Source organism: Bos mutus, chromosome 25 (assembly GCF_027580195.1).
Source record: "Bos mutus isolate GX-2022 chromosome 25, NWIPB_WYAK_1.1, whole genome shotgun sequence".
Lineage (NCBI taxonomy): Eukaryota > Metazoa > Chordata > Mammalia > Artiodactyla > Bovidae > Bos > Bos mutus.
The window spans coordinates 39,568,943-39,582,080 of NC_091641.1; the positions used below are offsets into that span (position 1 = coordinate 39,568,943).

The 13,138-nt window shown below is 61.3% G+C and overlaps 3 protein-coding genes across 7 annotated transcripts; 2 read left to right on the forward strand and 1 right to left on the reverse strand.

The window, feature by feature from the left end:
• Positions 1–507: 507 nt before the first annotated feature.
• Positions 508–8,421, forward strand: BICDL2 (BICD family like cargo adaptor 2). Its single transcript, XM_005886758.3, has 10 exons — positions 508–613; positions 1,954–2,249; positions 4,859–5,074; positions 5,308–5,424; positions 5,534–5,680; positions 6,534–6,731; positions 6,854–7,003; positions 7,458–7,585; positions 7,743–7,863; positions 7,950–8,421. The coding sequence occupies exons 2-10, from the start codon at positions 1,968–1,970 to the stop codon at positions 8,109–8,111; spliced, it is 1,521 nt and encodes a 506-aa protein (XP_005886820.1). The 5' UTR covers positions 508–613; positions 1,954–1,967; the 3' UTR covers positions 8,112–8,421.
• A 56-nt stretch (positions 8,422–8,477) lies between these two features.
• Positions 8,478–11,442, reverse strand: THOC6 (THO complex subunit 6). 3 transcript variants are annotated; one of them, XM_070362315.1, is made up of 13 exons: positions 11,310–11,442; positions 10,481–10,596; positions 10,308–10,372; positions 10,114–10,217; positions 9,947–9,984; positions 9,816–9,864; positions 9,621–9,692; positions 9,439–9,541; positions 9,305–9,354; positions 9,155–9,217; positions 8,945–9,055; positions 8,725–8,859; positions 8,478–8,645 (listed from the first exon to the last, which is right to left on the reverse strand). In XM_070362315.1, exons 2-13 carry the CDS (start codon positions 10,594–10,596, stop codon positions 8,565–8,567), a joined length of 987 nt encoding a protein of 328 aa, XP_070218416.1. In that variant the 5' UTR covers positions 11,310–11,442; the 3' UTR covers positions 8,478–8,564. The 3 variants fall into 3 exon arrangements, with proteins under 3 accessions (XP_070218416.1, XP_005886821.1, XP_070218417.1); XM_005886759.3 differs by having other exon boundaries at positions 11,174–11,314; XM_070362316.1 differs by lacking the exon at positions 11,310–11,442 and adding an exon at positions 10,978–11,116.
• Positions 11,387–12,925, forward strand: HCFC1R1 (host cell factor C1 regulator 1). 3 transcript variants are annotated; one of them, XM_014480389.2, is made up of 4 exons: positions 11,481–11,711; positions 12,016–12,072; positions 12,157–12,312; positions 12,553–12,925. In XM_014480389.2, exons 1-4 carry the CDS (start codon positions 11,617–11,619, stop codon positions 12,686–12,688), a joined length of 444 nt encoding a protein of 147 aa, XP_014335875.1. In that variant the 5' UTR covers positions 11,481–11,616; the 3' UTR covers positions 12,689–12,925. The 3 variants fall into 3 exon arrangements, with proteins under 3 accessions (XP_005886828.1, XP_014335875.1, XP_005886827.1); XM_005886765.3 differs by having other exon boundaries at positions 12,184–12,312; XM_005886766.3 differs by lacking the exon at positions 12,016–12,072 and having other exon boundaries at positions 11,387–11,711; positions 12,184–12,312.
• Positions 12,926–13,138: the final 213 nt, after the last annotated feature.

Here is a 13,138-nt window from a genome sequence, read left to right on the forward strand (position 1 = left end):
CGGTGACTCTGCAGCCTAGGAGCCGATAGCCTCAGGTTGGGAGGAGCACAGGCTAACGTGTGATTATGGGCAAGTCACTTCAGCCGTCTTCACCTGCCACACAGGAATCAGCCTAAGAAGTCACACCTGTGCTGCTCACGTTCAACTCCTGTCCATGTGACCCCAAGCAAGATAGATCCTTGCTAGGCCTCAGTTTCCTCATCTGTAAAACGGGGATAATGGTAGTTCCTGCTTCATGAGGATGTCATGAAAGTAAATAAGAGCTTTCTTAGCAGAGTGCTTAATACCCGCTAGATTTGCTGCTGTCGTTAGTAATGTCCTATCTCACAGGGCAGTTGTGAGGGGAAAGGGAACCGACGTCTATGTTCAGCGTAGGGTGTGCACACAGCAGGTGCTCGATTAATGGGCCCTGTCCTTTTCGGCGGCAGCGAAATGGGTCAGCGGCTCTGACCTGGGTGGAGTTGCCTTTCTTTAGGCCCCACCTGGCCATTCCGGCCACCAGGGGGCGCCCCGTGGCCCCGCCCCTCACCTGTGCGGGTGGTGCACCCGGCGCCGCCCCCGGAAGAGGGTATCCGGGGCCGCGGGGACCTCGGAGGCAGCCCGGCGCCGTCGGGTGAGAGCCGAGGGGGCGCGAGGACAGGGGCCATTTCGAGCTTCGGGCGGACCGGGCCGGGCCAAAAGGGCGCGGGCCGATGGGGCGGGCAGGGGTGGCCGGGCCGGACTCTGGGGACCGGGAAACCCCGGGAGCGGGCAGGAAGGAAGGCGGGAAGGCTGTGGCTGGGCTTCCGACGCCGAGGGTTGGGGGTCGAGAGGCTGGTGTCCCCGACGCCCGGTGGGGGTGCTAAGAGCTGGTAGCTCAGTGCGGGGAGGGGCGAAGAGGCGGGATGCCCCCGAGTCCCAGAGCGGGCTGGACCCGCAGGGGCCACGTCGGGGAGACCCCCGGTCCGTCCGGGGGCAGTTGAGCTGGGAAGACCGCGGATGCCTGGGTCCTGCGGAGAGGCCTGGGGTTTGGCACCTGCCAAGAGGAGGAAGGGAAAAGTCAGGTGTTTGTGTGTGTGTGTGCGCGCGCCCGCACTCACAGTGGGTGAGGAAGCCCCAGGCATGTTGGTGGGGGGTAACATGGGGAAAAGGCCAGGGAACCCCGTGGGTCCCCTCCCTCCTGAGCCCCAGAGCCCTTGAATTGCGGCCTCTGGCGGCCCTGGGGGAGCGCCGCCAGGCTCCTTCCCCAGGGCCGGGCGGGAAGTAAACAGAAACCTGGAGTGGCCAGAAGGCAGTGCCCAGCGCGGGCACAACCTGTTACCTCCCCGGGTGGCTGGGAACTGGGGCCCTGGGCCAGCGGTCCAGAAGCAGCGGGCTGAGGGTCTGGGGACCTGAGGAAATAGGGGAACAAGGACGGGGGCGCTGGAGGCCAGGGAACATGGGCCTGGGCTTCTGGAAGGGGAGGGGGCTGGACTTCTGAGGGGTAAGGGGTTAGGACACCTACGTTCCCAAGGCCCTGGATTCTTGGGAGAAGAGGCTGGATTTATCTCTTGAGTCCTGAGTCCCAAGAACCCGGGTTCGGGGCAGAGTTTCCCAGCTGGTGAACCAAAACAGCTGGGGCCTAGGGAAGAGGAAGCGGGGGTAGAGGGGAGCGGTGCAGTGGCTGGGGTGGGCTGTGGTCCTGGAGCACTGGGACAAGTTCCCGGGGGCAGAAACCATCCACCAGAGGCAGGAGCCCGGGCAGCTCTCTTCCTGCTTCTCCCTGCCTCAGTTTACCCTGGGGACATTAACGGAACTGGGAGAACAAGACACAGATCATTAACCCTTCTTGGCCCGGAAGACTCAGAGGGCCAGTGGCAGGTGAAGAATTTCAAGAGAGCCGCGTCTTGGCCAGCGGGGGGGGGCAAACCCCTTTGGGTTGCAGAGGAGGAGTCCTGTCGCCACCTCTCCTCACAGCCCTACTTGCCCCTACAGATGCTGCCAGTGCCATGAACTCCCCAGAAGGGCCCAGCTTTCCGGCCGGGCTGCTCTCAGGGGGCGCCTCCCCCAGCGGTGATGAGGGCTTCTTCCCCTTTGTGCTGGAGCGGCGGGACTCATTCCTGGGAGGGGGCCCAGGGCCTGAGGAGCCAGAGGACCTGGCCTTGCAGCTGCAGCAAAAGGAGAAAGACCTGCTGTTGGCAGCGGAGCTTGGCAAGATGCTTCTGGAGCGCAATGAGGAGCTGCAGCGGCAGCTGGACACGCTGAACGCCCAGCGCGCTGAGCGTGAAGAAGTGAGCTGGCAGCAGAGGGCAGGGCTGGGGGGTGGAGGACAGGGGGTAGGGACCAGGTAGGGGGCAGAGGGACGAAAGCAGGGTTGCCTCTGGAACAGCAGTCCAGGGCTGGGACCAGTCTCCCTGGCAGTGTTGCCCAATGGTTAAGAACATGGGCTCCGGGACAACCCAGTGGTCCAGCGTTTCGGACTCCGTGTTTCCAATGCAGGGATGCAGTTTCCATCCCTGACTGGGGAACTAAAGGTCCCACAGGCTGCCCACTGCAGAGAAAAGAACACAGGTTCCGAGGGCAAGGCAGGACCCGAGTTCAGATCCCTGCCAGGCTGTGTGACCTTGAGCAAGCCGCTGGCCTTCTCTGAACCTTGGGTCTGGCTCCTCAGCAGTATTGCACAAACCCCAGCCAACAGATCCTAGGCACTCTCTCCCTGTCTGGCTCTGGGCTAAGCACTTTCCACTCATGATCTTGGCCAATTCTCACTCAGCTCTGGGAGATACACATGGTTCCCTCCGCCCATGCTGTGGCCACTCTCACCCTGGGAGTCACATCTGGCCCCCTACACACCCAGGACACCACTGACTCCTGTATCCATGTTGTCGGCCCCACACCCTCCCCACTTGGCCACCTAATGGGCATCTCAACAGAAGTGGCACCGGATTCCGTGGTCCCATCGCCTGCTGCCCGCCCCAGCTTCCCACCGCAGGGCCCCAGCCTGAGCATCTCCGCGACCTCTTTCCTCCCACACTGGCAAGTCCTGTTGATTCTTTTTTGAAACTAGACACCAAGTCTTCTCACTTCTCATCATCTCTCCAAGCTGGCCGCAGTGCCATCATCTCTGCCCCAGACACAGCAGCTGCCTCCTCACTGGTCCCCAGCTTCCACCTTGCCCCTTGAGCTCCTTGTCCACGGGGTAGCCAAAGGGATCTTCAAAAACTGCAAATCAGATCATTTCAGTCTTTGCCCAGAATCTCCCAATGGCTTCCCCTCATTTAGAATGAAACCAAAAGTTCTCACCAGGGCCTAAACGTCCTAAGTGAGCCCCCCGACCTCACCTCAGCCACGTGGCCCCTCCTCTGAGGGGGCCTTTTTTCAGTTCCCTGAGCAACCCACACTTATGGCCTCAGGGCCTTTGCACCTGCTGTTCCTTGGTGTAGCCCTCTTCTTGCCCTACAGGAGTCAACTTAGACACCACTTCCTCCTGAAGGAGCCCCCACCGCATCTCACTCCTCTTCATCACTTCTCAGGGTTTCTTTAGAGCCCTCAATGTGCCCCTCTCCGAAACTGCCTGGTTCAAATGTGTTCATTTGCCTCTGGACTCTAAGCTATTTCAGGCAGTGAATTTGGTGGTCTCACTTACTGCTGATAGCCAGACCCCAAAATGGGGCAAGCTCAGGAAATATTGGATGGATGAATAGATGGATGGATGAATGGCTAGATGGATGGATGGGACTTGGAGGTGTTAGGGAGCTTGCCTGACCACAAAGCAGAAGCGGAGCTGGGCATTGGCCAGAGCAATAGGGCAACAGGACCCCAGACTGGTGGGCTAATCCTAGAGCTGTGTTGTCCACACCCCCCGCTGCCCCACGGTATTTGGTTAACGATTTGTCTGTCTGGGTTAGAATCCCTGCTCTAGTAACTCACTGTGTGTCCTTGGGCAAGGCATTTAACCTCTCTGAGGCCCAGTTTCTTCATCTGTAAAATGAAGATGTTAAAGATTTTAAAGGCTTCCCTGGTGGCTCAGCAGCAGGACATGTGGATTCAATGCCTGGGTCAGGAAGATCGCCTGGGGAATGAAATGGCAAACAGCTCCAGGATTCTCATTTGGGAAATTCCGTGGACAGAGGAGCTTTGCAGGCTACAGTCTATGGGGTTGCAAGAGTAGGACACGACTTGGTGACTAAACACCAACAAAAGGATTCTAATTCCCGTGGAGTAAAGACAATAATATAGGTGAAGCCCTAGCAGGAGGGCTTGCTAATCATCACAGCAGCTATGGTAGTGTCACCGTCCTGCATGGAGTCTACAGAGGGGTGAGCGGGCAGACGCTGGCCTCTGACTTGCCCGCCTCCCCAAGCTGGTCCTCTGGGTGTGCCAGGAGCGTCCCCCCACTGGTTATACAGGTTCTGGGGGAGGGCGGGCAGAGGCGTGGGGCCGGGTGCGGCTGCCCAGGGTTAATTAGAGGGAGCTGGCCAGGAGGAGCTGGGGGAGAGGGGTTGAGCAGAGGCGGAATCTCCAGAGCACACAGCTGTGTGAGGCCATGGGCCGGGGCTTCAATTCTGCCAGACTCAGGCGCCATAAACGGCGCCTGCAACCTCGGGCCCAGAAGCCCCGGCGGCAGCCAGAGGTGAGTGGGCACCGGGGAGCCTCGCCCAACTCAGGCCCAGGGTCAGCCCCTCCAGAAACCGCTCTATGGCTCCTCTGCCTCCTCTACTATCCGAGGCTGCGTCTTGCCCCCCTGCCCGCTCCCCCCAGCTCTGTCCTGTCTCTGGCTCTCAGGCCTGCCTCAGACCCCCTGAGACACCGCCCCCCCCAGGTCTCTGCCTGTCGTTCTGTGTCCCCTCCAGTCTCACTGTTCCTTCTCTGTCTCCGCCCCTCTGTCCCGGCTCTACAGCAGCTGCAGCAGGAGAACCATGAACTGCGCCGGGGCCTGGCAGCCCGGGGAGCCGAGTGGGAGGCCAGGGCAGTGGAACTGGAGAGGGACGTGGAGGCCCTTAGGGCCCAGCTCGGGGAGCAGCGTTCTGAGCAGCAGGACAGTGGCCGGGAGCGGGCTCGGGCCCTCAGTGAACTTGGCGAACAGAACCTCCGGCTCAGCCAGCAGCTGGCCCAGGTGGGACGACCCTGACCCCGGGTCCCTCGGCAAGGAGGGGGCGGACACCCGGTCCTGGTGGGGGTGGGTGCGCTGGGCCAAGTCCTGGTGGGGGTGGTTGCGCTGGCCCAGGCTGGATGGCCCTGACCCTGGGTTCCATAGCAAGGAGGGGCGGACGTCTGGGGATGGAAGTGCTGGGCCTGTTGCTGCGTGGGCCAGCTGAGGACTCTGTTGATCCCCAACCCCATCCCCAGGCCTCACAGACTGAGCAGGAGCTTCAGCGGGAACTGGACAGCCTTCAAGGGCAGTGCCAGGCTCAGGCCCTGGCTGGGGCAGAGCTGAGGACGCGGCTGGAGAGTCTGCAGGGGGAGGTCAGTGCCAACTGGGGCTGGGGGTCTGTTAAGCAGGAAAGGCTGGCCTGGGGGCTGTCTGGGCCCAGCCTTGCCCTCCCACTCTTAGCTCTGATGGGCTTTTCCCCAGAATCAGATGCTCCAGAGTCGCCGGCAGGACCTGGAGGCCCAGATTCGAGGTCTGCGTGAGGAGCTGGAGAAGGGACGGGGCAAGCTGCAGGCCACCCATGAGGAGCTGCTGCTGCTGCGGCGGGAGAGGCGAGAGCACGGTCTAGAGGTGGCTGGCAGGGCTGGGGTGGGTGGGCGAGTCAGGCTGGGGACCTGGACCATTGCCTTGGGGCCTCCTGGGAGAAGACCCCAGAGTTGGGTCACCGGGAGCCCTAGCAGCCGGGCCAGAAGGGCAAAGGCATTAGCACAAGGGCAAGTGGGAGCCACAGAGACTGACTGGGGCTGGTGGTTCTAGGATGCATCAGAGACCAGCAGCTGGAGGCCAGGGATGGGCCCGAGGCGAGAGCTCCCCATCGGAGGTGATGGGGACCTGGACCAGGTCTGGGTGTGAAAACAGAGGAAAGAAAATGAAAGGAGGCAGTATGCCTTGATGTTTGAGATCTTAGAAGGTTGCGCTTGCTTTGAGGTCAGATTACCAGGGTTCTTATCCCAGGGTCCCTCCCTACTCTTGTGGGACACCAGCCTCAGTTTCCCCATCTGTGAGATGGGTGCATGATGCATGGCTGCGGGAAGGGTGTGATACGTTCAGCAGGTCGCCTGGCTGAGAAGAGAGGATCAGTCAGGGCCAGGTGACAGCTTTAGTAAGAAGGTGGGCCGGCCCGGTCAGGGACGGGGCGGGGCTTTTCCAGGTGACCGGATGGGGCGGGACTGGAGGGAGGGTGACTGGAGGCTTTGAAGTCTGGGTACTTGTCGGGGCCCTGCTCTATAGGTGAGGCAAGTGGCATGTGCCGAGGGGGACTGCGGGTCCCACGGCCGCCCCGCGCTGTGGGAGCGGGAGCAGACTTTGGCGCTGGGCCGGGCGGACGCCCGGGGATGCCTGACTCCCGCGGCGCGCTGGCGCCCCCTGTCGGCCGGCGGTGGGGGCATCCGGGTGACGCTCACGCTTTCGCCTTCTGCCGCAGCTGGAACGCGCACGCTCCGAGACTGAGGAGGCGCTGAGCGCGCTGCGGAGGCTGCAGCGGCGCGTCTCGGAGCTGGAGGAGGAATCGCGCCTCCAGGACGCCGACCTCTCGGGAGCCTCGCTGCAGTTAGAGCTCGCCCACAGCCTAGACAGCGACCAGGACCAAAACCAGAACACGGACAGAAGCGGAGGTGCTCTGGTGAGCGAGCTCTCAGCCCACCAGGCTCCACACTCACCATCCCGGAGGGCTGCAGACTCCGCCCCTCCTTTTTTATCCCTAGAAGGTTTGACACTGCCCTGATCTATTTCTTTGGTGGACAGACCACTCTATCCCCGGAGACCCAAGAAGCATCCAGCCAGCATCGTTCGCCCGAAGAGGAGAGGTTGGAGCCTCCCAGGAAGGGAACATCCCTGAGCCCAGAGGAGATATTGGGAGAAGAGGAGGAGGAAGTGTTCCGGTTACAGGTCGAGGTAGGGGGAGCATAGTATTGGATGCAAAGCTCCTCTCAATGTCAGTTTCTCTTTCCCATCTACACCGCCAAGCCTTTCCCCACGAATCCCTCTCTACTTGAATACTCCTTCATCCCAACAAACTTGCCATCAAGTTTCAACAGCCAGCCTGTATGTCACCTCCTCCAGGAAGACTTCCTGAACTACACTCCCCCTTAAGTCCCATCTCCTCCATGTATCTTTCCTGCAGGCTTAGACCATCCATCTAACCCCGACCCACCCCACCCCGCTAGGCATTCAGAAGATTCATCTCCAGCACAGGATCATTAGCTGTCAGGGTTGTTTGTGGAGCAGGTAGAGATGGGAGGTGGGAGGTACCGGAAGGCAGCGAACTAGAGTCTGGACTTCCTTGAGGAGCAAGCGCTGGGACAACCAAGGGGCCTAACTGCCTCTCCGTATTTTACCCTGGCCGCAGATGGCGATGCAGCAGGCAGAGCTACAGTCCCTGCGGGAGGAACTGCAAAGGCAGAAGGAACTGCGGGTGCAGGACCCCGAGGAGGCCTTAAGCAGCGCCCTCTCGGACCGAGAGGAGGCCATGAACAAGTAAGCATCTGCAACCATTCACCACCGCCCGGGGCCCTCTGACTTCCCTCGTTTGGTATTAGTGGTCTCACTTCCGCCTGGGTCCAGGACCCCCCTATCACCCCTGCACGCTGAAGCCCCAGCGTCCTCGGACCTGCTCTTTGCCCCTCGCCTGCAGGGTCCTGGAACTGTCCCTGGAGCTCAGCCGCGTTTCTCTGGAGCGGGACTCCCTCTCCCGGGAGCTGCTTCGCACCATCCGCCAGAAGGTGGCGCTGACTCAAGAGCTGGAGGCCTGGCAGGTGAGGGGCGGGGCGCATGGGGCCGACAGGGAGGGGCCGGTGGGGGCGGGGCCGGACGCTGACCCACCCCGCCGGCCCGCCCACAGGACGACATGCAGGTGGTCATCGGCCAGCAGCTGCGGTCGCAACGCCAGCAAGAGCTGAGTGCGGCCACCTCCGCCCCGCGCCCCGCCCCAACGCGCTTCTCCCTGCGCCTGAGCCCTGGGCCTGCCGGCGGCTTCTTCAGCACCCTCTTCCGAAGGACCTGAGCGCCGGGAACAGGCAGGGCTGGCTTTGCCCTCTTGGCTCACTTTCCTTTTCTGGCCAACGGAGCGATGGGTCCCGATTGTCTGCCAAAGGCAGCTGGTGCCCTCCTCTCCCTTGGAGGCTGGGCAAGGGCTCACTGGGAGCAGGGGCCAGCTTTGGGGGCCAGAGACCCCAGACGGGTGGCAGGGGCACGTGTGGCAGAGCTGTTTATCAAATCTATATAAATCTATCTTTTCTAGGCATTAAGCCCCCTGGCCCTCAGCTGCGGGTCGGGGATGGGGGTGGGTATTTATGTATCAAGATCAGACAGAGTAATATATAAATCATTACACCGACTTGGCCTCTGTTCTTGGGAAGAAAGCACATTGAAAAAAAAAGCCACTAATTTTATTTGTATAAAAAAAAGAAGAAAACACTGTGAACCCCTGAGATGGAGGTGGAGACGCTGTTGGAGGTCAGAAGGACAGAGAGAAAGCTCGGTAGCCCAGATTAGTGAAGACGTCCACTCTGCAGCTGTTGCCCGCAGCTGTCAGGACCTAGAAACAACAGGGGAGTGACTGACCTGCCCCAACACCCTGGCCTCCCAGGGTCCCCACCACCCCTGCCCGGACCTACCTTGCACTCAGGGGCTGCTGGTTGCTGGTTGAGGCTGAGGCTTAGCAGTCCCGGGGAGGAGCCAGGCACTTGGGCCTTGAGCTCCCCACTCAGCTGCCACTGGTTGACACAGCGGCCCTGTCCAGCTGATAGAATCTGTGGAAGACAGGGAGAGAGCTCAGAGTTCAGGGCTGGAGGAAGAGCAGGGCAGGGACAGCAGAAACAAGACAGAGGGCCTCACCAGGTCCTGGTAGAAGGTGACATGCTTCTGTGGCGCCCGCATGGGGAAGACGGTGGTGGGTGTGGAGGATCGGAGGTGCCAGAGGGTGAGTGCTGGGCCTCCTCCGCAGACCTGGGCAGAAAGATGGGGGTCCCCAGTTACTGTGAGCCATGGGCCCTCAGCCAGACAAGGCCCGAGCTGCCACCCCAGCCTGCATGCTGCCTGGCTCACCATCCAGTCCGAGTCAGTTGCCAAACATCCGATCCAGCGCCCATTGTGGGGCCTCGAGCACTCCTGGGAGGGAGGAGAACAGAGCAGAAGATGACATCGGAGATGCCCAGGAAGGAAGAAGGGAGGACAGAGCGTGGGGTGTGCCCTCACCTCGTGCTTGTAGACCTCGATTGTCTGGACCTCCTTGGCTGTGCGCAGGTCTGCGGAGGAAGAACCATGAGAGGCATCCTCCTCGCCCCAGCCTCCCTTACCACCAGTCTTCCCTCCAATGCGACATTCCTTACCCCAAAGCCGCACGGCCCCATCCTCGCCGCCCGACAGCACCTCCGGGCTCCGCTCCCGCAGTGCCAAGCAGTGGATGTAGTCCGTGTGGCCCCGGAGGGCCCACTGCAGGGAGAGGGGCAGTGTCAGGACAAGACCCAGGAGGAACACCGTTGCCCCTGCTCCCCCGGCCCTGCTCTCTCACCATGAAGGTCCCTGTCTCAAGGTCCATCGCATGCAGCTGACAGTCTCCCCCCGCCAGGATGAGCAAATTCTCCTGCAGAGGAAGGCGGGATGGAGTCAGAAGTCAGGGTCAAGTCAGGCCAGGGAGAGGGGAAGGATCAAAATCTGGGCCAAAAACAGGACAGGGAAGAGCCCCGAATTTACAAAGGACTCAAACCTTGGGCACGAGAAGCAGAGCATTGATCTCAGGTACTTCCAGGCTGGTCCTGAGGGAAGGAAAACAGAGTCAACTCTGGTGAGGTGGCACCTTCACCCCCAGGTGCCCTCTGCTCACAGGGCCTGGCTCACCTGTATGGGGGCTGACGACGCCACAGCTCCTTACAGCCCTTCATGGAGAGAAATGCTTGTTGTATAATCGCTGAATCATGTGACTCTCTGTGACCCCATGCACTGGGTGGCCTCAAAGGCTCTCTCTGTGTCTGGGTACCTCGCCCTTCCCCCAGCTCCACACTCACCTTCTTAAGGATCTCCGCCCAAAGCCAGGCCTTCACCTCCCCATCCCCAGCACTCAGCAGATGTCGATCAGTGGAGACCATGCTGTAGACGGGCCCGTCATGGGCTAAAAGGAAGCACAGAAGCTGAGTGACCTCGTCCTGCTCCTGTCATCCACCCTGGGGTCCCCCAAGCCAGACTCAATGCCTGCACCCACCTTGGAAGGTCACCATGGGCTTCTTACTTTCCTCTTTGGCCTCGGAGCTCAAAGCAGCAGACAAGCTGAAGGGAAAGGGGAGAGGGGCCTGAGTGTCAGAAGAAGGGGGCATTAGCCCCCCAGAGGGCCAACTGCCAGAGCTCATGGACAGTGGGGAGCAGGGGCAAGGGTACCTAAAGATAGCTATCTGTCCATAATTGTTGCCAGCTGCCAGGAACTTCCCACAGGGTGAGACGCTCTGGGAGAATACGGTCATGTGCAGCCGCTGCAGGGCCTCAAACACTTCCATCTGTGGAGAGAGGCTGGATGAAGGCAGGCTGGGGCGTCCGAGACCTCTGATCCACATACTCCTTCCTGCTTCCCCTGCAGCAGTCAGGCCTCCCACCACCCAGTTCTCCTTTGAGACAGCCCACCAAGTGGGCCTTGCCCATATAGGTCCCAGGGGCGGCTCCAGGGAGGTGAGGAAGGGGAGAGCTGAGGCATGATGCCTAGTGGAAATCTGAGCAAAGACTCAGCCTCTCCTCCCGGTTTCCTTAACTGTCAAATAGAGCTCATGGGAGATTTTGTCATGATTGGATGAGCTACTGTACATAGCGTCGCAGTTTCTGCCTTCGCTCAGAAACTGCTTAAAAAACTACTCTATTACTCCAATACAGAAAAACGTACTGACCCCTGATCCGCATCCTGTGACTTTCACGTTAGGCCCCTGAGGTATTTCTGGGTTATCCTCCCTCCCCCGGGTCAGAATCCGATCCCACCAACAGCCCACGCAAAACAGGGCTCAGGGCACGACTCCCTGCCCTGCCCCTTCGGAGCCGGGCGTGAACTACAAATCCCAGAAGGCACTGCGCATCGCCCCCCCTCACCTGACCCAGAGGCACCGCTTGCTGCGCCGCTCGCTCCATCTCGAGAACTAAAAGTCCCAGAGTGCTCCGCCCGCAACGCAGCCTCACGAGTCCGGAAGTACCAGTGGGCGCCTCCCCTTCGCGGTTCCTCACCTACCCGATACTGTTGGCCGGCCGGCGTGAAGACGGCCACCGCGTAACCCAAGTCCCAGGAGCGGAGGTGACCACCGAGAAGACACCCCAACACCAAGTGGCGCCCACCGCGACCCCGCTACGTCGGGTCCCCTCCCCCACCCCGCTGAGCAGACCCGCCTTCCAGCTGCGTGCGGTTCTTCTTCCGCGCCTGCGCGGAACCTGGCCGCGCGCGCGCCTAAAGCCACGCCCCACGCGCTGGGTCACGCCCTCAAAGGCTCCGCCCCTGCCGCCTGGATCCCACCCCTCTGCCCGCAGGACCCCGAACCCCAATGATCCTGCAGCAACCCCTGGAGCGAGGCCCCCAGGGTCGGGCCCAGCGCGACCCGCGGGCCGCCTCGGGGGCTTCTGGAGGCCTGGACGCGAGGTGTGTGTGGGTGTGGGGGGCCCTGGGTGGGCCCGGCCCAGGGTCCCAGGAGTTTTGGCTGGGGCCTCGAGCAGGTCTGCAGGATGACACGCGGTGGGGCTAATTGGCAGGGCTTGGGCATAAGCTGAGACAAGGTTGGAGACCTCCGAGGCAGGCTCCTGGATGGTCTGGGAGAGAGGGTGACTTAGACGTCAGCGACAGGCATGGGCCGGGGGGCTGCTGGCTGACGTTGCAGGCTCAGGCGGGCAGATCCTGGGGATGGCGCCAAGAGGGTGGGGTGCTCCTAGCTCTCTTTTCTTCCCAGCTCCCCTCTCCGAGGAGCTGTGCCCATGAGCACCAAGCGGCGCCTGGAGGAGGAGCAGTGAGTTTGGGGGCAGGGAGGGACTCCCATCAAGTCCTCCGTCATCTCAGGTCCCCATCAGGCTACCTCTCCTCTGAATCCCAGCCTTCCTGCCTCCCCGTCTCTCCCCAGGGAGCCCCTGCGCAAGCAGTTCCTGTCCGAGGAGAACATGGCCACCCACTTCTCTCGACTCAGCCTGCACAATGACCACCCTTACTGCAGCCCCCCCAGAGCATTCCCCCCAGCTCTGCCCCCACTCAGGTAGGCACCATCCACAGTCCGCCAGCTGGGCCTTCCAGGGGATCATACCCAGTCCTAGGAGCCCATTTCCAGGCTCTGCCTCACACTGCTATTTTTAGCTTCTGGCCAACCTCTGTTGTTTCCCTACTTGGCTCCTTGGAAGGTGCCAGCAGTCCAGGAGCCCCTGGGGACCTGGACCAGGTGGGGCGTGGCTCTGCCAGGCCAGCCTCTGCCCCTGTGCCCTGTTATTTCCTCTTCCAGAAGCCCTTGCTCTGAGCTGCTTCTCTGGCGCTACCCTGGGAACCTGATCCCTGAGGCTCTCCGGCTGCTGAGGCTGGGGGACACTCCCACCCCCCACTACCCTGCATCCCCAGCTGGGGACATGATGGAGCTCTGAGATCTGGGGAGCAGTGCCCCTGGCCCCCCCACTTCTTCCCCTGAACAAGGGAGAGCAGCACTCCCATGAAGGGACCAGCTGCCCTGCTTTTCCTCCAGACCAGGCCTCTGGGCACAGGACCTCCCCTCAACAGAGGACACAGAGCCCTGAGGTGGAAGGGGCAGGAACATGGGAAAGGAGGCCATCCCTTCCCCGCTGAGAATTGAATAAAGATTGCTGAGTGAATGAAAGCTTCAATCTGGAACCCAGGCTCTTTGGGGAAGGGAGGGCAGGGAGGGGTGCTGAATGCCGGATTTCTCCTCAAGCACTTCCCTGGAAAACGGTCGCGGCCGGCCAGGTCCTGGCAGGCTGGGCTCAGGCATTGAGAATGGGTGAGTCAGAGCCTCGCCCCCACCCCCGCGGTGACTCACTCCTCCCCTCCAGCTCTGGGAAGTCAGGCTGGGATCATGC